The following is a 25208-nucleotide window of genomic DNA, read 5'->3' on the forward strand; positions in this document are numbered from 1 at the left end:
CACCTCTAGGGTCCGGTCTGTGTCACATCCCCTTGTGGAACATCAAATCTATTATGTCAACTTTACAATCACCGGGCTGGAACCAAGAGTCCATGCTCAGGGTACAGAAAGTGATGAGAAACCTCCAGTGTTTCCTCCATCGCTCAGCAGTGAGGCAGAGAAACAAGCATCAACCTCAACAAAGACTCAGCTTCCTGCCAGACTGTAACCAACAACAGGACCAATGCAAACCTTTAAGGAGGTGATGTACCACTCCGAGGTGGGGGCCTGCCACTGTGGCCATGAAAGTGGACCTGAGAAAGAATACCAGGTCAGGACCCACGTCAAAATCCCACCTGTATCTTTTCTCTTCTTTCTAGGGACTGAGGGCAGAGCAGACTCCTTTACTTTTAGTCTCACTACCCACAAACTTGAGCCCGAGCAATCTCTCAATCCTGTAGCCATGCCCTTTCTCTTCCTATAAAAATATGTTACTAGAAACAAATTCTTCCTCCATTTACTCTTCCTTATAAACTGTTTTCCAAAGACATGCAGCATGCAAAGTGTTGCCAGGGGGAGAGTCTGAGTCTCTAGAATTTGAAAGAAGAAAATATTTCCATCCTAAACACTAGATATACCTGCTTATTTGCAATCCTCGCAAATTCTCCTGATAATTTTCCAGGGTCATCATTCATTTCAAAGCTTTGTGTTGGACAAAGAAATGCAAACTCATTTCAAGCTGGAATAAGTGGGACTGCTGCTTACCAGAATGGCTCAAGCTTGTGAACATGTGAGTAGCGGGGTCTCATTAGCTACCTGGCTTAATAGGAAGAGAACACAGTGGAATAACAGAGGCCTGATCCCAGACCCCTCTCTACCCTTGGGCATGTGCGTGCACATGTGTCTGCCAGTCTCAGCAGCGCCAAAACGGATTCAGTATCTGGCTGTGTGTGATGAACTGGGGCTGTGACAGAGGCCTGGGGTATCTATTTATGTGACTTGATATAAGTCTTGATATGACAGAACCTAATACAATGTGGAATAAAAGCTTTGAGGATTAAATGATGTGTCCAGGTTTCTGGGGCAGAAGAGGAAATTTCCCAGTTCCACCTCGGGGATTGTTCTGACACCTATAATAAGACCTAAACAGATAGAAGCTGAAGGGACATTGATATTAGGGTTTTTGTGAGATTTAGAAGCAGGCAGTATGCTTTGAGGTCTGTGGGTCAATTTATGAAGCAGGGAGGGCAGTGGTGAGGGGACTGCCATGTCAGCAGGGTCTTGCAAAGGGCCTCCTTACCCATTGGGCTCAGCAGGCGTGGAGCCTAGGGCCCACCATTCTTTTAGGGGGTCCATGAAAATGTCTTAATTTCTTTTAAAATCATATGGAAAAATGAACTATTAGTTCCAGGCACATGTTTTAATACACAATATTAATCTTTATACCAACACAATTGTAAAATACGATTTTAGATGGTTTTTTGTGGAGGAAAGGGTCCACAAAGGCAAAAGTGCTTGGGCCCAAAAGTCATAAATTGGCCCTGGTCTTGCTGATCTGGAGCCTCTATGGAGAAGGCACCTGTGCAGGGCTGGTTCCTAGGGTGGATCTGGGCAGCAGCAGCAGCCTGGTGAAGGCCCTGAGCAGGCCCTTATAAGATGGCTGATTGTGAACATGTGGGAGATCTTTCCCCTAGATTCCCCCAAATAATGGAGGGAGCCAGTGCGGGTGGGTGGATGCTCTGGTCTTGTGGTTTCCTAGTGGGGACGGATGCTAAGGTGACCTTCTCATTGTACACGTCAGATCATGAGGCTTGGGAAATTCAGGTTACTCTGTGTAGATTTTGGGGAAATAACTTAATCTCTCTGAGCCTCAGCTATGAAATGGAGATAACACCATCTAGCTCAAGGTGTTTTTGAGAAGATGAAATTAGTCAGCATATGCCAAGTGTCCACAGTGTTTGGGTCCAGAGCTGTCCACCTGTCCTCAAAACTCTCCCACCTGCCCTACTGGCTCAAGATGGGAACATTACTGGTGATGGCCAGTAGCTTAGACACCGTTTATTATGTACTGTGTTCTATTTTTTTTTTTCTTTTTGGCTGTGTTGGGTCTCCGTTGCTGCATGCAGGCTTTCTCTAGTTACAGCGAGCGGGGGCCCCTCTTCGTTGTGGTGCGCAGGCTTCTCATTGCGGTGGCTTCTCTTGTTGCGGAGCATGGGCTCTGGGGGGCACAGGCTTCAGTAGTTGCAGCGTGTGGGCTCCGTAGCTATGGCTAGCATGAGCTCAGTTGCTCTGCGGCATGTGGGATCTTCCTGGACCAGGGATCGAACCTGTCTCCCCTGTGTTGGCAGGCGGATTCTTAACCACTGCACCACCAGGGAAGTCCTGTACTGTGTTCTTGAAACAACTTTCCTTGACTACTTGGTGTTTTGAAGGATGCTTTTTACTATTTTTTAACCAAAAAAAAAAAAAAGTTAAACTTTGCTGCTGTTTCCTAGTTTTTTTCTCTTGCTAAGTAAGAATATTAAAAAAAAAAAAAGCCACCCTACTGTCTACTACTGTCTGGCTTCACCATAATGTCATAAAGAAGGGATACCTTAACACCAAAAATGGAAGACACAATATCAGAATACAGAATGGTTTGTCCTGAGAAATGACAGTAAACAACCTGACACTGACACTCAAGACACGCACGCATGCAGGACCCTCCGTTTCCCAGTAGGGAGCATACTGAACCATACGTACTGATAGGCAATAAAAATAAGGTATGTCATTGCCTAGCTGGGCAACCGAACAAGCCAGGCCCTCAAACATCATCTACTATTTCCCATCATCACGAATTTAATTCAAGCCTTCAGGAAGCATCTGCTCTATGCCCAGCACTGCACTGGGCCCTGCAGGGGATGCAGAGTGAGTAAGCCTGGGTCCCTGTCCTCAGAGAGCAGAGACAGGAGAAGGGCAGGAAGACCCAGGTAGCAGAAAACAGGTCCTACCCTGCACTGGGAGCCACAGGCTGTGGACCTGCAGAGGGGCAAGCAGGTTCCGTTAATGTGTGACTTTGGGGTCAGTCTGGAAGCACAGGAAATAGAAAGAACTTTAACAGAGGCTTCTTAAAACATGTTGGCTCCCATGCAGGAATTACAGGCAGAGGAGAAAAGTCTTTCAATGTTCAAGTTGCATAAAATGTGTACGGGGCCTCACCTTCTCTCCTGGGACACATTGCTCCTGAGAGAGCCCTTTAGGGAGGAAGAGAGGAAGGAAGGAAGCCAGCTCAGTGTTAATGTGCATCCTTCCTGTGCCGGGTCTGACCCCAGGCTTCTCGTGATTTCGTGTAACCCTCATCACAACCTGACGTGGCTGTTTTCATCCCATCTTGAGAGACGAAGAAACTGTGGCTTAAGGAAGAAGATGCACAGCTGAGATTTGAACCCAGAGACTTCGGTCTTCAAGGTCCACACTCCTTCCCACCTGCCACATCACCTCCTCCACCTGCATAACTCCTGGGACCCAATGGACTGCAGAAAGTGATGGAAGAACAGAATCTAACTGAATAATCAGATCCATGAACAACAGATCAGCGAGAGAAGAGCCTGTAGCCTCCACCAAGTGACATCAATCAGAACAAGCTCGTTGATTTGTACACCAATGACCAAGCCACACAACAGAGCTTGAGATCTCCCAAGCGACCAGCTCCTATTCTGAGCCTTACTGAGCCTACCTGAGATGGAGCCACCAAAAACAATCAGAGTGAACAAGAATGTGGTCTCTGAGGAAATCTGATCTAAGTGTGATCCAGACTTCACAGCCCGCTCATTACTTTTCTGTCCCACATTACAGATGCTGCCTTGGCTTTATGAAATGCTTCTATCAAACCGCCAGAGCAAGCAAGGAAATTTGTCCAAATGCCCTGATTTCATGTATTTTTTTCCTTCTCAAAGGTAAGAAAAGAAACTCCATATGTCCTCCTGAATAGTTGACAGAAATCTGCTAGAAAAATTCAATGCAAATATGTTTCAGTTCTCATGAAACATAAGGCGCTCCGGCGAAGCCTCTACAACCCGTCAAAATACATTCTCCATGAACAGACTCACGTCCCCAACGACTGACTTGAAAGAAGGTGGCACAGAATTGTGGAAAGAAATTGGAGCATGAACCTAATAAATTAGCATATGTAATAAATTGAAACATGAAATGTAATGGAGATCAGAGAATGGACCTCTAGGAATGTTTGGGTTCTTAAATCATTTAGATTTTGATGGTCAAAGACACCTATGAAAGAAATAAGATTTTTTAAAATTGTGATAATTGAAATGAATTTTTAAAAAAATTTATTTCATTTATTTTATTTTTGGCTGAGTTGGGTCTTCATCGCTGCATGCGGGCTTTCTCTAGTTGTGGCGAGCAGGGGCTACTCTTCGTTGAGGTGCGCAGGCTTCTCATTACGGTGGCTTCTCTTGTTGCGGAGCATGGGCTCTAGGGGGCACGGGCTTCAGTAGTTGCGGTGCGTGGGCTCAGTAGTTGTGGCGCGTGGGCTCAGTAGTTGTGGCGCATGGGCTCAGTTGCTCCACAGCATGTGGGATCTTCCCGGACCAGGGATTGAACCCGTGTCCCCTGCATTGGCAGGCGGATTCTTAACCACTGTGCCACCAGGGATGCCCGAAATGAATTTTTTAAAATGTGCTATTTGTACATTTAGTTTAGTTCCAGAATTAAACCCACTGGTCTGTATGTTTCCCCATGGTCATTTTCTTTCCCTTCCTTGGTGGAGTCCCTGTTGTTTGATGTAGTCACCTGAGCAAGGCCACTCCAGGACCCGTGATGGTGAGAGAGGAGGGGAATGCTGGAGCCACTGACTTTGACCATACCTACCCGGGCAGGTGTAGGGCAGGCAGGACTTCCTGTCCTGGCAGAGGAGGTGATCATGGTTGTCGATCTCTTTTGCTTTCGCATACTGGCTGTTCCTCAAAAAATTATTTCCTGATACTCACTGGACACATTTCCCCACTTGTTGGCGGTAACCAGGGCTCTGCCAGGGCACGTGCTCAGCTCTGTAGTAGCCCAATGACACAGGAAACCACCTTCCACGTTCACTTGGAAGGGAGGTGGCACATGGCAACCAGGGTGATCTTGATAAATGTAAGGCCCTCCTTGTTATGTCTCTGCTGAAACCTTTCCACGTGCTTCCTATCTCACACAGAATAGAAGCCAAAGTTCTCTGCATGGCCCACACCGCTGGCTTGCTCTGGCCCCTCCCTCTCTCACTTCTCCCAGCGCTCTCCCCTTGGCTATGTTGCCCCAGCTACCCTAGCTCTTTAAGCTGTTCCTTGAACTTGTCAAGGTCATTTCCACCTTAAGGCCTTGCATGTTTTTTTCTGCCTGGAAAGCCCTTCCTTTAGATCTTTGCCTCACTTTTCCCTTTGTGTCTTTCGGGTTTCAGTGGAAAACAGAGTTGGTCAGAAAAGTCTGGACCACCATAACTCATACTCCTTCCAACTCCATCCGTGAGCGTCGTGCTGAATCTCCTTAGCACTGATCACTAAGGACCTCTTCCCCTGTATGTGTTTACATACTTATCAGCTGTCGCCCCCAACAGTGGGTAAATTCCACAAGAGCAGGGACCTTTTCTCTTTGGTCCCTACTGTATTACAGCTCTTAGAATAGTTGAACAATTATTTGTAACAAGGATTGAACAAGGATTCAAACTCTAGAACTTGTGCCACTACCTCTCATGGGAAGTCGGCATCTTTTCCTTATTGTCTCCTGTACCTATTGCTGGCCCTGCAAACCTGGGGGAGCCATTCATTCCTTTGTTGGAGAGAACATTAAGGACCTTCCTCTCTTGCCACATCCCTTCCCCCAAAAGAACAAGTGCACGTCTCAACACATTTATTAAAAAATGATCTCTTCCCAACCAGGGGTGAGAGGTGGGTGGTAATTATGAGATCAATTGTGAATTAAATTAAGTATATTCTAGGGCATACTTCTGGACTATTTCATTGCATCCTTTATCAATATCTCACAAATTTAATTACTCTGCCTTTAAAACATGATGTGCTATCTTAATAGATAGGTCCTCTTCATTTCTTTTATTTTTTCTAAACATTTCTAAGTTATTCTTGACTTTATTTTATCAGGTGATTTTTTGAATCCTTTTGAAAAGTTAAAAAAACTTCTGGTTCAGATTTTGATTTAAATTACAGTAAATGTCTACCCTCATTTTGGAAGAATTCTTCTTTACACTGTTTTTCCTACCAGCAAAACTGGTAGGTTTCTGAGAAATCTGCAGTCTTCTTGTTAAGCTTTAATTTCACATTTTTTTGTTCCTATTATGGTTGGAATTAATTTCCATTTTATCTTCCCACTCCTCCAGTCTGGTTTGAGATTCATCTATAAATTTTAGTTATGAAATGAGGAGTTCTAATGTAAATCCCAGAACCTATTGAGCTGTATTGTGTAATTGTGCTGAATGATATGGATTCATGAATAGACCTGCTACTACTAGACCTTTTCTTTGAATAGAATGAATTTTTATTTTGCATTTATTTGCATTCAAACTTGCTGTATTCTTTTCTTTTTCTTTTATTGAAGTTGATTTATGATGTTATGCTAGTTTCAGGTGTACAGCAACACGATTCAGTTATATGTACCTATCTATATATTCTTTTCAGATTCTTTTCCCTTATAGGTTATCATAAGATGTTGAATATAGTTCCCTGTGCTATACCATAGGTCTTTTATCTATTTTATATATAGTAGTGTGCATAGTTGCTGTATTCTTTTACAGGCTCTTTTTATCTCAAGTAAATGTTTGTGATCTCTGACCTTACCCTGGGGATCCTTTATATTTCTCCACACGTTTTTCTCCCATTCTATGCAATAGCTATTTCAAACCCTCTCCACAATCCTGACACTCAAATTTCACTATCCCCTCACTTTCAGAAGGCAAACTTGCCTTCTAGTTCAGAAAGCTAGAGATGTAACCAAGCAGGACCTTATGGGGCCTTCCCAGGACAGACCACCCCCTGACCCCATGTCCTCTGCCTACCTCTTGTTTGTAGAAAGACTTTAGCCTCCTAGGCCATCCCCGAGTTCCAAAGAATAAATTTAATAAATTCAGAAGTGAGAAAATGCCGAAACAAAGGAAAACAGTCAAGCAAGACAAAATAGTAATAGTTTAGCCATTAAACAAAGTCAAATACCTTTAGCTCCTCTCAAGGGCTATAAGATAACATTCTGAGCCATATCCTTTGAGCTGTTTTGCAAATACTGAAACCCCTGCAGGTGGAAAACATTAACTGCATGCTGACCACTAGCATGTAGGCAGGCCCCAGACAGGTTGGAACCAGAAGGTTGATGATGTTCACGCCCCATTACCTCACTACCAACCAATCAGAAGAATGCACACAAGCTGATCATGTGCCCTGCAACCCTCTCACTCACCCTATCTTTAAAAACCTTTCCGTGAAAGCCATCAGGGATTCCGACCTCTTGAGTATTAGCCATCCCCAATCTTGCTTGGTGCCCTGCAACAAACACTACATTTTCTTTCACCACAACCCAGTGTCAGTAGATTGGCTTTACTGTGCCCAGGCGAGCAGACCCAAGTTTGGTTGGGTAACAGAGGAGCAGAGGGGGGGGAAGCATAGAACATAAAACAAACTCTCTTCATCTTCCTAAACATCAAATTTACCCACTTACTTGTACCTGGACTATTCTGTCTTTGCCATTCCAATGCCAATGCCCCATCTGTTTTCTGGACCTCATCCCCTCCATTTCCCAAGAGTCCATTATTGTTGGACACTTAGGTTGTTTCAAAGTTTTCCTAGTATAAAAATGTAACACTTGATGAACTGCATTGTGATATACCCTTGGCTGCTTGTCCAATTATTCCTTAGGATAAATGATTGAAAGCATATTTGCTGGATCAAAGGGTATGCACACTTTGATTGCTTAGAGTTACCAAGTCACCAGTGTGCTAATATGTGCTACTTTGTGGGTATTAGACTGCCTATTTCCCTGAACTCTTACCAACATTGATTATCGTTCTTTTTAACCATCCAATTTGTTAGGCAAAGTGGCATTTCATTATTTCAATTTGCATTTTTATTGCTTGTCTGAACAAACGATAAACTTTGCCCTGTTCATGGCTGCCTTCCCAGTGCCTCAATGTGCTTTTGTTGAATGGAAAAAATGACTGTGCACACCATATGCCAAGTTCTGGGCTAAGTGTTGTATTGAATACAGCTGAGATACAATTAAAGTTGAATATTTTTTCATATGCTTATTGGTCATTTACATTCTTCTTCTTTTTTTTTTTTTTTTTTTTTTGCAGTACGCGGGCCTCTCACTGTTGTGGCCTCTCCCGTTGCGGAGCACAGGCTCCGGACGCGCAGGCTCAGCGGCCATGGCTCACAGGCCTAGCTGCTCCACAGCATGTGGGATCTTCCTGAACCGGGGCACGAACCCGTGTCCCCTGCATCGGCAGGCGGACTCTCAGCCACTGCGCCACCAGGGAAGCCCCATTCTTCTTTTTTTGTTTTTGTTTTTGGTGAATTGTCTGCTTATGTAGACTGCCTTTTTATCTATTAGCATTATGAGTATATTAATTCTCGAGGGCTCAGTTCATCTTTTGCCTAGAGAAGAAGATGTTCTGTTGAAGCCCTCGTGATCCAGGAGAGAACCCAGAACTCTCTTCCCAGCCGTGCAGGCCCCTCCCCCAAACACACAGGACACAAGTGTGGGAATGAGTGATGCCAGTGACAATAGGAGTGAAATGAAACCTCACCTGTTCAAGCACTGTGGATAAGAGCTGTAGCTCTAAGTGGACAGCTAAAGCTTCTCTTTTTTCCTAATGCAGCAGTTAAATAGAAAGTTAGAAGAGGCAACAGGCATAAGGCCTACTGAGATCAGTGTAGCTTGTAAGATATAAGTGGGGACTGAACCTTTAGCACCAACTGAAGATGGAGACATGCTTCTCAAATAAGATACTACCTGGGGTGAAAGACACTGAATCCTCATGTGGATTGTGAGTCATTTTACAAGGGTGAGACACACGTGGACAATACTTGATTTTATGTTAACACTGTGATATCGACAAAAAGTTTTTCACAAGCACATTAAACTGCAGAAACCCACAGCTCTGGGTTTTCTCAGACAACAATCAATCTGTCTGCTTATCCATTGACCAGTACTGTGTTTCTATATGACTTGATGCTAGTAAATGGGGAGCAGCTGTGAGAAGATGCACAAATCTGTCTCTTATTTGAGGAGAAAGACATTTATTACTTTAGGGAAGTCTCAGTACTTTGAGGAGAATTATTCCATGAAACTATAAATATGGGAGTTATCTGCTGGTCTGTGACTCCCTTTTGAAACTAAAATACAATGATTCAGCTACTTGTGATAATTAATAAACAAAGACACTTTGCTTTCAGGACATTGCATGTACAAATTTGACTATAATGCAAGAATTCACTAATATGAGCCTTCAACAAACACTCATGTTCCAAAAGCTTGACACATAGGACATCTTTTGTCATATAAATAGTGTCATAAATGATACTAATATCAGGAAACAAAAACCTATTTCATGCCTTACATATCTAGAACCATGGGATTTTGGAGTGAGCAGGGACCTTGGGGATCACTGCTTTAAGCTTGGGGAGATAGGGTTTTGTGGGAGATTCAGCTCCTGCATGTAGTCTCCAAAGTCAGGCCAGGGGTTCTTGACCTTTCTTTGCGTCCTTCTCTCAGGAATGCAGCACCTGCATTTCCAGGGGCAGATGGTTCTAGGAACCACTTCAGCCAGGCCTTTCTTCCATAACCATTGGCACAGCCACCTGCCCAGTGGCAGAGAGGAAGCAAGTGCTTATTCCCGGGCTTGAAGGTTCCCAAGATTTGGAAGGTTGACCATGAGGTTCAATGGAACCAAGATGACTTCAATTAAAAACATGGCCTTGGGCTTCCCTGGTGGCACAGTGGTTGAGAGTCCGCCTGCTGATGCAGGGGAGGCGGGTTCGTGCCCTGGTCTGGGAAGATCCCACATGCCGTGGAGCGGCTGGGCCCGTGAGCCATGGCCGCTGAGCCTGCATGTCCGGAGCCTGTGCTCCGCAGCGGGAGAGGCCACAACAGTGAGAGGCCCGCGTACCGCAAAAAAAAAAAAAATAAAAACATGGCCTCTAGGAATCCAGGTTTCTGGGCTGGCCCCAAGTTTTACAAGCTGGTTCTTCAGGTAGTTAAAATTCAGATGGCAGTGACCATCCGTGAATCATCATTGGGCCCCCAACACCCAGCCAAAGTGAATCAACTGTAGGGACAAGTCTGCCTACAGTGAAGGGCTGACTCCCATCAAGAAACAGCGTGTTTCTAAAATGGTTCTTCTGCTGCTGGACAAGACTGTGAAGCCCTGATACCTACATGGGTTGTCATACCAAGGACACTGAACTGCCACTGATGTCCCTGTGTCTATGGGAATATGCACATTCCTCTGCTTTGGCTCCCAGAGAGAAGAACCTGTGATAGAGGCAGGAGGGATGGTGAAGTCTGGATAAAACTCTCTCTGTGTAAGGGATCCTCGTGGTCAGGCAGAGGCCATTAACAGCCAGTTAGGCATTTGGATTTCTCCACTGCTTAGTCACAAATACTGCAGTGAGTGTTTGTGAACTGGGGGCTCTGCGTGTTTTCCTGTTTGGTTACTGTCTTAGTCTGGTTTCCCCAGAAGCAGACCCTGAGACAGGGATTTGAGTGCATGGAGTTTATTTGGGAAGTGATCCCAGGAACCAGTGGAGGAGGGGGTGGGGCAAGGCAGGGAAGAGAAGGCAGCCTGATCCAGCTGGTCCTCACTGTGGGTGCCCAGAGCCAAATCTGCTGGGGAACTCGGGCATCAGTGGGTAGCACACACTCCGTGGGTCACCACCCCAGTGGAGGCAAAGGAGTGGAGTATTTACACTCCTCACATCAGTCACTGGTTAGGGCTGCTCCTGGGGAGGAGAGTGTTATTCTCTCACTCCCAGCCTGCCTGCTGCACAGGAAGAGGAGCTCCTGCTGTGTTGGGAGTCACCAGACAGATGGACCTTGGGCCAGTGTGCAGTAGCACGGTAAAGAGATAAGGCAAGCACGAACAGCTTCTGGAACAGTTTCTTTAGCCCAGATCCACTCCCCAGTCATGGTGTGTGTGTGTACATGTGTGAGTGCTGGACAAACTAGTTGTGGTCGGATTACAAGGGAAGTCATAGTTACTCTGATCCCGAAGATGGGAACCTGGGAGGTTCTGACGTGATATGTTCCCCATTACATTCTTCAGAGCATGATGAAGCACCGAACGTGGCTACAGACCTCTGGCTTGACACTGCATGTGTGGACGGGACATAGGCACTAAGCTGTTCCCTCAGTGCTAACACAGGGACATTATTTCATGACAGTGAAATTTCTTTTCCTTGAGGTTGTTAAAATTTGCTGGGCTCTGGCTGTGTGCTACCTCTATGCTGCATAATTTAGTCCTTCCTCCCAACTCTATAAGGGGGTATGATTATCCCCATTTTACAGACAAAGCCAACATGTGTTTGTCCAGTCAACAATGAAGACCTAGACTGGTTTTTAGGGATCGATATAAAAACAAGCCAGACTTGGGCTTGTCGACATACTGGGAGCAAGTTCAAGGGCCGCAGGGCAGCTCCAGCTGCTGAGTAGAGAAAGGATTGGAGGGGCCAAGGAGGGCAGCAAGGGGGCGGGGTGTAGGAAGCAGGCAAGAAATGGCCTTGGCTTAGAACCAAAGTCCAAAGTTTGCAAACTGCATGGATGTGTTTCACAGTCAGTCTAATCCTGAAGCCTATCTCTGTACCCTTCTGCTTCTAAATAATCTTCCATAGATGAATGTATATTTCTGTTTTCCTTTAATCAGAGTAGCCGATGCCTGATGGAGAGAGAGATATTGATTACCTCTTTTTGTTTGCTATCTGGGTTTTTACATACACAAGTGATATCTGGTTGACTATTTAATCCATTGATTCATGGTCGGCGGTGGGAAGGACTTAAACTTTGAGAAACTGACACATTTGGGAGTTTGAATAAAAGCAACTCCCCTAATTTCCTGCTCAGCGAGGGCACAGGGCAGGATGGGGGCAGGATGGAAGGCTTGGCCAAACACCCAGGATTTTCCGCCTTTCCCTGTTCACATTCTGCCCAGAAGAGCACAGTATAGACGGATGGCGAGGCCTGTAGGCTGATGAGGGGCGGTTGTGCGTGGCTCATCCCAGCCTGGCATGCTGCTGGTACAGCATGAACTTTTGGTGCCTTGGGACCACCAGGCAGCAAAGCCAGTAGGATGTGGAGCCACTGTAAGAAATAATGTGATATTCTTCAGTTACCATCTGGCTCTCAGCTCTAGCAGACAAATGTGACTGTAATGGGCCATCGGTTCAAGTAACAGAGAGGATCAGAGCCCATAACCATTGAAGAGGCAATGGGTCAGAGCCCATAACCCGGGGAAGGGCTGCCTGTGAAGGCCAAGATCTGCTCTCCACCCACAGACATACTGGAGGAAAGAGACGTGCGCCATCCCCAGGCAAAGGACCCGGCAGGTTTATGAGTGAGGATTCAATGGTTATGGAGGCCGGGCTGGGAATGAATGCAAGGCAGAGTCTGAGGTGTTGGAAGGTTCAGGGCCTCAGCCATGGAGGACGGTCCCCACTTCCCTTGGGGCCTGCTCTGGACCACCTGTGGTCATTCCTGGGTTGGCCAGGCTCCTGCACAGTACCCCAGTTTGGCTGTTGAGCAGATGAAGGGGGCTCATTCTCTGTGCACGTGGGTTACCAGCAGCCTGTTAGCTTAGAGAGCCTACTCTCAGAATAGGGAAAAAATTGATCCTAAGTACAAAGAAGTTTAGATGTTACCAGATAAGATCTTATCTGAGTTCCAGAAGAGGCAGCTTGTTGTAAAGGAAGGAGCCTGTGGTTTGATGCCAAGCAGGTTTGTGATGCAGCCTCAGCTCTGAAACTTACTAGGAGTGGGCCTTGGGTAAGTACCTTTGTGACTAGACTCAGTTTCCTCATCTGCAACATGGGTCTGTGTCTACCTCAAAGGTTTTATATTAAATGAACTAACGCACATGTGCAAAGCACCAGGCATGTAGGAGACACTGAACAAATGCTAGCTTCTTCCCCTTCCACTGGAGGCAGCAGGGCTATCCTGACCAGGGGGCCAAGTCTAGTGTGAACGTACTTGGTGGAGCTGTAGTGGGAACCCAGGCACGTGCTGGAAGACGGTGGGCAGAAAGGCTGGGATCCCTTTCTGCCAGAGGCAGGGTCTATTTTCTGTGCTTTTCACACAATGTCCCTTGGAACTCGGTGGCCAGCGTGGGGGAAGGAAGGGAGGACGGTGGGACTGAAGATCAGGTGGTTGGAGCTTTGGGGACCCTCAGAGCAGCAGTGCTTTTATCTGTTTAAAGCACTGGGATTCCATATAAGGTTTGTTTGAGAAAGCCTTCTGGCTAAGTCAAACAAGCCAAAATCTGGAAACTGCAGAGATAAATGATCCAGAAGCCCACTTTCAACACAAAGACTTTATACTATGAAATGAAGCGTCATCATTGGCTAAAAGAGGATTGGCTAGATGTTCTCAATCCACAGGAAACATTCCTTCGGGAGAGGGTGGGGCGGGAAATAACACAGCTCTTTACCAATGAGAGAGACCATGGGTACTACGTTATAGACTTGAAATGTAAGGGCTGTCTTGATGAAGAATAGGAGGTGAGAGGTCTTGGGAGACTTGCAAGGCCACGCGGTGCTATTTTCCTGATTGATTAACTCAGCGTTAATCAAGCAGAGTTTTCTTGGGCTCTCCCAAGTGCATAGGGATGGGCATTTTAGAGAGTGCTCTTTGGGGTCCCTGCACATCTCTGCACAAATGCAGAACCTCCCCCCACACCCCAGCTGCAGAAACCAAGCCGTCTGCAGGTGGTTTCACAGAGCTTACCTTCTTCAGCTCTTCCTGGACACTCTGGCTGTTGTCTTCAGAGGACAGACTTTCCTTCTGGTTCTCAGACTCTGTCTTGGGCTCGGACTCCTGATCCTCCCCAGAGGAAGTTTCCTTCTCACTCATTTTCATTGCCAACTCGTACAGCCTGTTTGTCCGTATCTCTTCTGCAGCGTCTGTGCCGGCCTGTGGGTGCCGAGCCTCATTGCAGATGTCAGTCTTTGATAAATCACCGGACACCTAAATGAAAGCCAGAATCATGAGCTGAAGACTCTTCTGCTACAGTCATGTTGCTTGTTGTTCCCAGTAATCCCTGAGTGAAGGACAATCCCGGAAAATGAAGCTCTTACCTGATCTGCTTTCCCTATGGATGGACTTTTTATTTTTACTTCTTCAAACACATGCATCTTAACACTTTGTTAAAAATTTAGGCAGGTGAGCACCTGTACTCAGAAAAGTGACTTCATTGTTTTTCATTTGCAAAATACTTACCGAGTGCCCACTAGGGTCAACACTGTGCTGGTGCTGAGGATGCAAAGCTGAGCAGACCCCCGCCTGCCCCCTAGTGGAGGAGACACTAAAACCCTGACAAGTGCACAGAAGCAGTGGGTGGGGAGGGAGGCTCTGATAGCCCTCTAAGGGGCACCGGATGGCAGGGCTGGGACTCAGGGAAAGCTTGCTTGTGGAGGTGGTGTTTGAGTGGAGATTCAAAGTGTAGCAGTTACCCAGCTAAAAGGGAGAGAGGAAAGAATGGTATTCTAGGCAAATCGCAGATTTTGAGATGGTGCAAGGTCCTTGCGCATACATAAGGAATACTACGTGCCCTTCCCTTGATAATTACACAATTACATCTCCGGCTCCTACTATCTCCGAAGCTCCCCCTATGAGTAGAGCCCTGACCAGGCCTGGGGAAGTCCAGGAAGACATGACCTTCCAACTCTCACTCTATTTTTCACCTTATATTAGACAGATATGTATGGAATCTTAGCAAGATAACCCTCAAAGTACCATTAGAATCCACTGGACCCAATATTAGTTTGTGGGGTTTTTTTGAATTTTATTTTATTTTATTTTATTTTTTATACAGTAGGTTCTTTTTTTTTTTTTACATCTTTACTGGAGGATAATTGGTATACAACGGTGTGTTAGTTCCTGCTTTATAACAAAGTGAATCAGCTATACATATACACATGTTCCCATATCTCCTCCCTCTTGCATCTCCTCCCACTCTCCCTATCCCACCCCTCTAGGTGGTCACAAAGCACTGAGCTGATCTCCCTGTGCTTAAAGCAGTTTCTTATTAGTTATCTATTTTATACATATTAGTGTATATATGTCAATCCCAGACTCCCAATTCATCCCACCCCCCACCCCCTGCTTTCCCCGCTTGGTGTCCATACATTTTTTCTCTACATCTGTGTCTCTATTTCTGCCCTGCAAACCGGTTGACCTGTACCATTTTTCTAGATTCCACATATATGCGTTAATATACGATATTTGTTTTTCTCTTTCTGACTTACTTCACTCTGTATGACAGTCTCTGGGTCCATCCACGTCTCTACAAATGACCCAATTTCATTCCTTTTTACGGCTGAGTAATATCCCATTGTATATATGTACCACATCTTCTTTATCCATTCATCTGTCAGTGGGCATTTAGGTTGCTTCCGTGTCCTGGCTATTGGAAATAGAGCTGCAATGAACATTGGGGTGCATGTGTCTTTTTGAATTATGGTTTTCTCAGGGTATATGCCCAGTAGTGGGATTGCTGGGTCATAAGGTAATTCTATTTTTAGTATTTTAAGGATCCTCCATACTGTTCTCCATAGTGGCTGTACCAATTTACATCCCCACAAACAGTGAAAGAGGGTTCCCTTTTCTCCACACCCTCTCCAGCATTTGTTGTTTGTAGATTTTCTGATGATGGCCATTCTAACCAGTGTGAGGTGATATCTCATTGTAGTTTTGATTTGCATTTCTCTAATAATTAGTGATGTTGAGCAGCTTTTCATGTGCTTCTTGGCCATCTGTATGTCTTCTTTGGAGAAATGTCTATTTAGGTCTTCTGCCCATTTTTTGAATGGGCTGCTTGTTGTTTTAATATTGAGCTGCATGAGCTGTTTATATATTTTGGAGATTAATCTTTTGTCCGTTGATTCGTTTGCAAATACTTTCTCCCACTCTAAGGGTTGTCTTGTTTATAGTTTACTTTGCTGTGCAAAAGCTTTTAAGTTTCATTAGGTCCCATTATTTTTTTATTTTTTATTTTTTCCGTTAATCCAGGAGGTGGGTTTTTATTTCCATTAATCCAGGAGGTGGGTCAAAAAAGATCTTGCTGTGATTTATGTCAAAGAGTGTTCTTCCTATGTTTTCCTCTAAGAGTTTTATAGTGTCCGGTTACATTTAGGTCTTTAATCCATTTTGAGTTTATTTTTGAGTATGGTGTTAGGGAGTGTTCTAATTTCATTCTTTACATGTAGCTGTCCAGTTTTCCCAGAACCACTTACTGAAGAGACTGTCTTTTCTCCATTATATATCCTCGCCTCCTTTGTCATAGATTAGTTGGCCATAGGTGCATGGGTTTATCTCTGGGCTTTCTATCCTGTTCCATTGATCTATATTTCTGTTTTTGTGCCAGTACCATATTGTCTTGATTACTGTAGCTTTGTAGTATAGTCTGAAATCAGGGAGTCTGATTCCTCCAGCTCTGTTTTTTTCCCTCAAGATTGTTTTGGCTATTTGGGGTCTTTTGTGTCTCCATACAAATTAAATTTTTTTTGTTCTATTCTGTAAAAAATGCCACTGGTAATTTGATAGGGATTGCATTGAATCTTTAGATTGCTTTGGGTAATATAGTCATTTTCACAATATTGATTCTTCCAATCCAAGAACATGGTATATGTCTCCATCTGTTTGTTTCATCTTTGATTTCTCTCATCAGTGTCTTATAGTTTTCTGAGTAGAGGTCTTTTGCCTCCTTAGGTTGGTTTATTCCTAGGTATTTTATTCTTTTTGATGTGATGGTAAATGGGATTGTTTCCTTAATTTCTCTTTCTGATCTTTCATTGTTAGTGTATAGGGATGCAAGAGATTTCTGTGCATTCATTTTGTATCCTGCAACCTTACCAAATTCATTGATTAGTTCTAATAATTTTCTGGTGGCATCTTTAGGATTCTCTATGTATAGTATCATGTCATCTGCAAACAGTGACACTTTTACTCCTTTTCCAATTTGTATTCTTTTTATTTCGTTTTCTTTTTTGATTGCCATGGCTGGGACGTTCAAAACTATGTTGAATAATAGTGGAAAGAGTTGACATTGTTGTCTTGTTCCTGAAATGCTTTCAGTTTTTCACCATTGAGAATGATGTTTGCTGTGGGTTTGTCATATATTGCCTTTATTATGTCGAGGTAGGTTCCCTCTATGCCCACTTTCTGGACAGTTTTTCTCATAAATGGGTGTTGAATTTTGTCAAAAGCTTTTTCTGTATCTATTGAGATGATCATATGATTTTTATTCTTTAATTTGTTAATTGATTTGCATATATTGAAGAATCGTTGCATCCTTGGGATAAATTCCACTTGATCATGGTGTATGATTCTTTTAATGTGTTGGATTCTTTTTGCTAGTATTTTGTTGAGGATTTTTGCATCTATATTAATCGGTGATATTAGTCTGTAATTTTCTTTTCTTTGTAGTATATTTGTCCGGTTTTGGTATCAGCGTGATGGTGGCCTCGTAGAATGAGTTTGGGAGTTTTCCTTCCTCTGCAATTTTTTGGAAGAGTTTGAGAAGAATGGGTGTTAGCTCTTCTCTGAATGTTTGATAGAATTCATCTTTGAAGTCATCTGGTCCTGGACTTTTGTTTGTTGGAAGATTTTAAATCAGTTTCAATTTCATTTCTTGTGATTGGTCCGTTCATATTTTCTGTTTCTTCCGGTTCAGTCTTGGAAGGTTATACCTTTCTAAGAATTTGTCCATTTCTTCCAGGTTGTCCATTTTATTGGCATAGAGTTGCTTGTAGTAGTCTCTTATGATGCTTTGTATTTCTGAGGTGTCCTTTGTAACTTCTCCTTTTTCATTTCTAATTTTATTGATTTGAGTCCTCTCCCTCTTTTACTTGATGAGTCTGGCTACAGGTTTATCAATTTTGTTTATCTTCTAAAGAACTAGCTTTTAGTTTTATTGATCTTTGCTATTGTTTTCTTTGTTTCTATTTCATTTATTTCTGCTCTGATCTTTATGATTTCTTTCCTTCTACTAACTTTGGGTTTTGTTTGTTCTTCTTTCTCTAGTTCCTTTAGGTGTAAGGTTAGATTGTTTATTTGAGACTTTACTTGTTTCTTGAGGTAGGATTGTATTGCTATAAACTTCCCTCTTAGAACTGCTTTTGCTGCATCCCATAGGTTTAGGATCATTGTGTTTCGTTGTCATTTGTCTCTAGGTATTTTTAAATTTCATCTTTGATTTCTTCAGTGATCTCTTGGTTATTTAGTAATGTATTGTTTAGCCTCCATGTGTTTGTGTTTTTACATTTTTTCCCTGTAATTGATTTCTAATCTCTTAGTGTTGTGGTCAGAAAAGTTGCTTTATATGATTTCAATTTTCTTAAATTTACCAAGGCTTGATTTGTGACCCAAGATGTGATCTATCCTGGAGAATGTGTTCACTTGAGAAAAAAGTGTAATCTGCTGTTTTTGGATGGAATGTCCTATTAATATAAATTAAATCTATCTGGTCTATTGTGTCATTTAAAGCTTGTGTTTCCTTATTAATTTTCTGTCTGGATGATCTGTCCATTGGTGCAAGTGAGGTGTTAAAGTCCCCCACTATTATTGTGTTACTGTCAATTTCTTCTTTTATAGCTGTTAGCATTTGCCTTATGTATTGAGGTGCTCCTATGTTGGGTGCATATATATTTATAATTGTTATATCTTCTTCTTGGATTGATCTCTTGATCATTATGTAGTGTCCTTCCTTGTCTCCTGTAACATTCTTTATTTTAAAGTCTATTTTATCTGATATGAGTATTGCTACTCCAGCTTTCTTTTGATTTCCATTTGCATGGAATATCTTTTTCCATCCCTTCACTTTCGGTATGTATGTGTCCCTAGGTCTGACATGGGTCTCTTGTAGACAGCATATATGTGGGTCTTGTTTTTGTATCCATTCAGTGAGCCTGTGTCTTTTGGTCGGAGCATTTAATCCATTCACATTTAAGGTAATTATCGATATGTATGTTCCTATTACCATTTTCTTAATTGTTGTGGATTTGTTTTTGTAGGTCCTTTTCTTCTCTTGTTTTTCCCACTTAGAAAAGTTCCTTTAGCATTTGTTGTAGAGCTGGTTTGGTGGTGCTGAATTCTCTTAGCTTTTGTTTGTCTGCAATGGTTTTGATTTCTCCATCAAATCTGAATGAGATTCTTGCCAGGTGGAGTAAGCTTGGTTGTAGGTTCTTACCTTTCATCACTTTAAATACATCATGCCACTCCCTTCTGGCTTGTAGAGTGTCTGCTGAGAAATCAGCTATTAACCTTATGGGAGTTCCCTTGTATGTTATTTTTCGTTTTTCCCTTGTTGCTTTCAATAATTTTTCTTTGTCTTTAATTTTTGTTAATTCGATTACTATGTGTCTTGGCATGTTTCTCTTTGGGTTTATCCTGCTTGGGTCTCTCTTCACTTCCTGGACTTGGGTGGCTATTTCCTTTCCCATGTTAGGGAAGTTTTCAACTATAATCACTTCAAATATTTTCTCTGGTCCCTTCTCTCTCTCTTCTCCTTCTGGAACCCATATAATGTGAATTTTGGTGCATTTAATGTTGTCCCAGAGGTCTCTTAGGCTGTCTTCATTTCTTTTCATTCTTTTTTCTTTATTCTGTTCCACAGCAGTGAATTCCACCATTCTGTCTTCCAGGTCACTTATCCATTCTTCTGCCTCAGTTATTCTGCTATTGACTCCTTCTAGTGTAGTTTTCATTTCAGTTATTGTTCATCTCTGTTTGTTTGTTCTTTAATTCTTCTAGGTCTTTGTTAAACATTTCTTGCATGTTTTCCATGTTTGCCTCCATTGTTTTTCCGAGGTCTTGGATCATCTTCACTATCATTATTCTGAATTTTTTTTCTGGAAAGTTGCCTGTCTCCACTTCATTTAGTTGTTTTTCTGGGGTTTTTATCTTGTTCCTTCATCTGTTGCATAGTCCTCTGCCTTTTCATTTTGTCTATCTTTCTGTGAATGTTGTTTTTGTTCCACAGGCTGCAGGATTGTAGTTCTTGCTTCTGTTGTCTGCCCTCTGGTGGATGAGGCTATCTAAGAGGCTTGTGCAAGCTTCCTGATGGGAGGGACTGGTGGTGGGTAGACCTGGGTGTTGCTCTGGTGGGCAGAGCTTAGAAAACTTTAATCTGCTTGTCTGCTGATGGGTGGGGCAGACTTCCCTCCCAGTTGGTTGTTTGGCCTGAGGCAACCCAGCCCTGGAGCCTGCAGGCTCTTTGGTGGGGATAATGGCAGACTCCAGGAGGGCTCAAGCCAAGGAGTACTTCCCAGAACTTCCACTGCCAGTGTCCCTGTCCCCGAGGTGAGCCACAGCCTCCCCCCAGCTCTGCAGGAGACCCTCCAACACTAGCAGGTAGGTCTGGTTCATTCTCCCCTGGGGTCACTACTCCTTCCCCCTGGGTTCTGATGCACACACAACTTTGTGTGTGCCCTTCAAGAGTGGAGTCTCTGTTTCCCCCAGTCCTTTCGAAGTCCTGCAATCAAATCCTGCTAGCATTCAAAGTCTGATTCTCTGGGAATTCCTCCTCCTGCTTTCAGACCCCCAGGTTGGGAAGCCTGACGTGGGGCTCAGAACCTTCACTCCAGTGGGAGGACTTCTGTGGTATAGTTGTTCTCCAGTTTGTGAGTCACACACGCAGCAGTTATGGGATTTGATTTTATTGTGATTGTGCCCCTCCTACCATCTCTCTGAATCTTCTCCTTTGTCTTTGGATGTGGGGTATCTTTTTTGGTGAGTTCCAGTGTCTTCCTGTAGATAATTGTTCAGCAGTTAGTTGTGATTCTGATGCTCTCGCAAGAGGGAGTGAGCACATGTCCTTCTACTCCACCATCCTGAACCAATCTCCCCAGTATTAGTTTTTGAGTTTCCTCTTTAAGTTGTTCTATCTATTTATAATGCTTGATATTTCATGGCTTTTATTCTTTCTTGAAGGACTCTTAACGAACAAAGAGAAAATGTACTAATTTTGTAAATAAAACTCATTCTATTTTGCAATTACTATCTGGGTTCATTGGATGCTTTTATAAATCTAAGATACATGGAGGGATTTCTATGATCTCATTTTCCTTATCTTTTGAAATATTTTGCTGTTTCATCATCCTGGGAATTATCTTTCATCATTACTCATCAAATATTTCCAATTATGCTAAAAAGAGACTAGAATAATAAAACAGAAGAATGGAATTACCAAAAGGATGATTCAACATCAGAATAAATCATCACCATTTTGAGTCTGCTTTTAGCTCATTGTATATGGTTGAGAATTCAAAATTTTTCATAATGGCAAAGGAATAAAACAGACAGAGAACATTTCACAATTAGATGACTTGGAAGATGAAGTTAAAGAGAAGAGCAGCTCCCCAGACTCTAACGATGATGATGGAATTGATTGTATAAGTAAAATCCCAGACTAAGAATCTTCAGATGACAGTGTCCTAGGTGAATTTTCTCAACCCAAGAATCGATGAGTAAACAACGTATTTATCAGGATAAGAGAAAAGATGGTATTTTCATTCAGTTAGTCATTCAACAAGAAGGGCTTCATCACACATATTTTGCAACAAGAATCTAGACCATCCTGTTCTGCTAAAAAGATGTGTGGCAGGGCCTCCCTGGTGGCGCAAGTGGTTGAGAGTCCGCCTGCCGATGCAGGGGATACGGGTTCGTGCCCCGGTCTGGGAGGATCCCATATGCCGCGGAGCGGCTGGGCCCGTGAGCCATGGCCGCTGAGCCTGCGCGTCCGGAGCCTGTGCTCCGCAACGGGGGAGGCCACAACAGTGAGAGGCCCGCATACCGCAAAAAAAAAAAAAAAAAAAAAAAAAAAAAAAAAAAAAAAAAAAAAAAGATGTGTGGCAGATTCTTTATGATGTTTGTGCACCAAATTTGTTGATACAGTTTGTAATTGGACAAATGCTAAAGGGAGATGTCTATATAAAAGTGATTAGAAGAAGACAGATGACAGAAGTGAAAAAAAAATCACTGGATTGATAAAAGAAAAAGAGTTCCTTGGAAATGATAATTTTTTTTTCTGGCCCTGAGTAAGAATCATGATGAGGGCCTTGTGAGAGGTGAGTAATGCCCCCATTATGCCTGAGAAGGAGGAGTCCCTTGGTCTGAGGACTTGGGGCAGCTCCATGGGAAGAATGGTCTCTGAGCAGGTTCTTGAGAGGTGAGGAGCATTTTAATATGTAGACATGGGGACAAGCATTCTTGATGAGGAAGCAGCAGGATCACTAAGACCCAGGGTGTATGAAACTGCTCAGTATAGTTAGAGAAATAAGGCTCAGAAGTGGAGAGAGTGGGGAACTTGCGGGTATGGAGAAAACAGGCCTGGGTCAGACTGCAGAGGGTAAAGCATCCACCTAAGGAACTGAGCTTTATCTGTCAAATGTCTCCCAGGCTCCTGGGTGGCCCCAAGGGCATCCAGAAGCTGGCTCATGGAAGATCTTTGGTGTGGCTCGAAAGCACCCAGGGGCTCCCTACAGTGTGGCTCGGAGCACCCAGGGGCTCCCTACAGTGGAAATGAGCTAGCTGCCCTGGGGCTGGACAGCCGTGTGGGAAGCGGATGAAAGTGAGAGCCGAGCTGAGGCCTGAGGGAGAGATCCTGGGTTCTGACTGAGCACACAGGAGAGGGAGCCTTAGACACTGGTGGGGGATGCTGGGCGGGGAGCAGGAGGGGGATGACTTAATGAACAGGGGCCCCATCACTGAGAGACCTGCAGGGACCCAGAGGACACTGCTCAGCTCTAAGAGGACGCCAGAAGCTCCCCTCCCCACCCCCAAGACAGCGAAGGTAGGGAAAGTGGAGGGGTTGGACGACTGGTTATTTACTTTAAAAAATACAGTTTTAAACAGATAGTTGATTAAATTGCAAGAGGCTAAATGTTCCTTGGGTTGCCTGGCTTACATTCCCGGCTCTTCAGAATGCGGTGGCTGATGAGGAAATTTAAGGCAGTTATGGAAGATCAAAATGTTGCCTTTTCTTTGCACACTTCCTTTTAGTGTGTGGAACATGGATATTCTGGCTAAATAAAGATGTAAAATTTTAAACACCTGATGACAGAATACTCATTAAGATAAGCTAGTACATTTTCTTAAGCAAGAGACTTATAATCTATTCTCGGTGGTCTGCAAGTTCTTTATATTAATTTTTAAATTTTGGTTTTCATTTCACTGATAACCTAAAAAAAAAAAAAACACACATTCTGGATTACCAGGGCAACCACCTTACAGCTGAGTGCTGCCATGGATCGCCATTCCTTTGTTTTCATTTATGCTTCTGGTGGTGCTAAAGATTTCTTACCTTGACAGTATTTAAATTTGAATGCAGCTGTTCTCAAACTAGATATCCTCTGAAAAATTCTTGTGTAATCTGTGAATTTTCAAGATTGAGAAACAAAGAGATGGAAATAAAGGGAGGCAATGGGTATGTGAGAACTGGACAGTTCTCGCAGCTGAGCACAGCCATGTGGGTGAGCACTGCCCTCGGTGAGGCACACAGAACCTCCTTCAAGGGTCTCACTCGTTCCCTCTGTATCCACAAAGACACTGAGGGTGAGTAGGCTGTCCAAGGTCAGGTGGCTAGTGCATGGCTGAGCTGAAGATGGCCTGACCCTGAAAGCCAAGCTCTTTGCATTATTCTAAGATGAGGCTAGAAGCTCCAAAGTAAACCATGCTCCTTAGAAGGAGAACAGTTAGCAGAGCCACAGTCTCAGAGGAGTGTCCTTACCTTCAGTCGCCCTAGTGGTCTGTCTTTATAGACCTTGAAATACTGCCTGCTTTAATTCAAAGCAGTTTTTCTCCTACTCAGCCTTATCATCATCCTCATCAAAATTCTCGGCACATTTGAAGGGAGCAATGTCAATGTCTAAACAACTGCAGTCCTAGCAACACTTTTTCCTAGAGCCTGGCTTTCAACTGCCAGGTCATTTGAAGGGGAGGTGGGAGGCTCTGGGTTTTCTCCATCTTTTTAAAAAGAGCCCTGCTGAAGAATTGCTCTCAGATGTTACATGTCAGCCTTCATTGAATATATCCTGGTGGCTCTCCCCAGCCCCTGTGGTGAAAGATACTGAACCTGACCTAAAAAATCAGAATTTCTGAAGCTTGCTTTTAGATATCATTTTAGTCAACTTCAGAGAAAAGCCCCAACAGGTTAACTAACCCTGGAGGCACAGTACGTGACAAATGTACATAGTTTTACTTACAAATCCCTTGGCATATTTATCCCGAATCCAAGAAGAGCAGAATGAGACTTGGGGCTGGCTGACTCCACTGTTGACCTGTTTCTTCCGAGGACTCGAAAAAGTTCTGTCTCTGGTGCCTTAAGATAGAGGTGTGTCCTCTCCCAGTGTATTGCTGTTAACCTAAAACTAGATTTATTCACATGCTGTACTCTGGTGAATAAGGCATTTTTAAAAAATAACTGGTGTGATAAGAACAGTCATACATATCAAAATATACATCAAATCCTTGGTCAACTTAACAGGGTGGAAATGGGAAGATGGAACCTGGAATTTTATCAAATTTAATATTATAATATTATAATCTTCCTGCCTCAAGCAGAACTCTACCTGGAAGGGTCTGAGTTGGGTCAGTGGAGCTGCACAGAAGGCAGATATGGGGCCCGGATCTTGGGGATGAATTTGATGAAGGAGGTTATGGGAACTTAGCACCTGGGTGTCACCTGGAAGCCTTAATTTTAGCTTTTATAATTACAGGTCAGTTGTCCTGGTGTGAATTCCAAGCTGTTCTCTGAGTCCTTCATATTAAAAAATTGATTTCAAAATAAACAAAACCTTAATCAAATCTGGGTCACATCTCCCTCTCCCAGAACCCAAATCCCTCTGAAGGATTGGCTCTGCCCCTAGTCTGTTTTCCCTTTATAATCTCCTATCTGGCAGAATTAACTATGCCATTTGTTGAAACAGCAGCCATTTATTCCCTAGAATTATGGCAATCATATAAAATATCTGGAAAATCATTAACCTGGA

At 43.5% G+C, this 25208-nt stretch overlaps 1 protein-coding gene across 4 annotated transcripts in view; it reads right to left on the reverse strand.

Moving 5' to 3' along the window:
* Positions 1-25208, reverse strand: part of MYRIP (myosin VIIA and Rab interacting protein) — a 178502-nt gene that overhangs the window by 21365 nt on the left and 131929 nt on the right. For all 4 annotated transcript variants that reach the window (XM_060110078.1, XM_060110077.1, XM_060110079.1 and 1 more), the window contains one exon: positions 13948-14187. In XM_060110078.1, the coding sequence (XP_059966061.1) occupies positions 13948-14187 (240 nt within the window). The remainder of the gene's footprint in view (positions 1-13947; positions 14188-25208) is intronic.

This window comes from Mesoplodon densirostris, chromosome 10 (assembly GCF_025265405.1).
Source record: "Mesoplodon densirostris isolate mMesDen1 chromosome 10, mMesDen1 primary haplotype, whole genome shotgun sequence".
Lineage (NCBI taxonomy): Eukaryota > Metazoa > Chordata > Mammalia > Artiodactyla > Ziphiidae > Mesoplodon > Mesoplodon densirostris.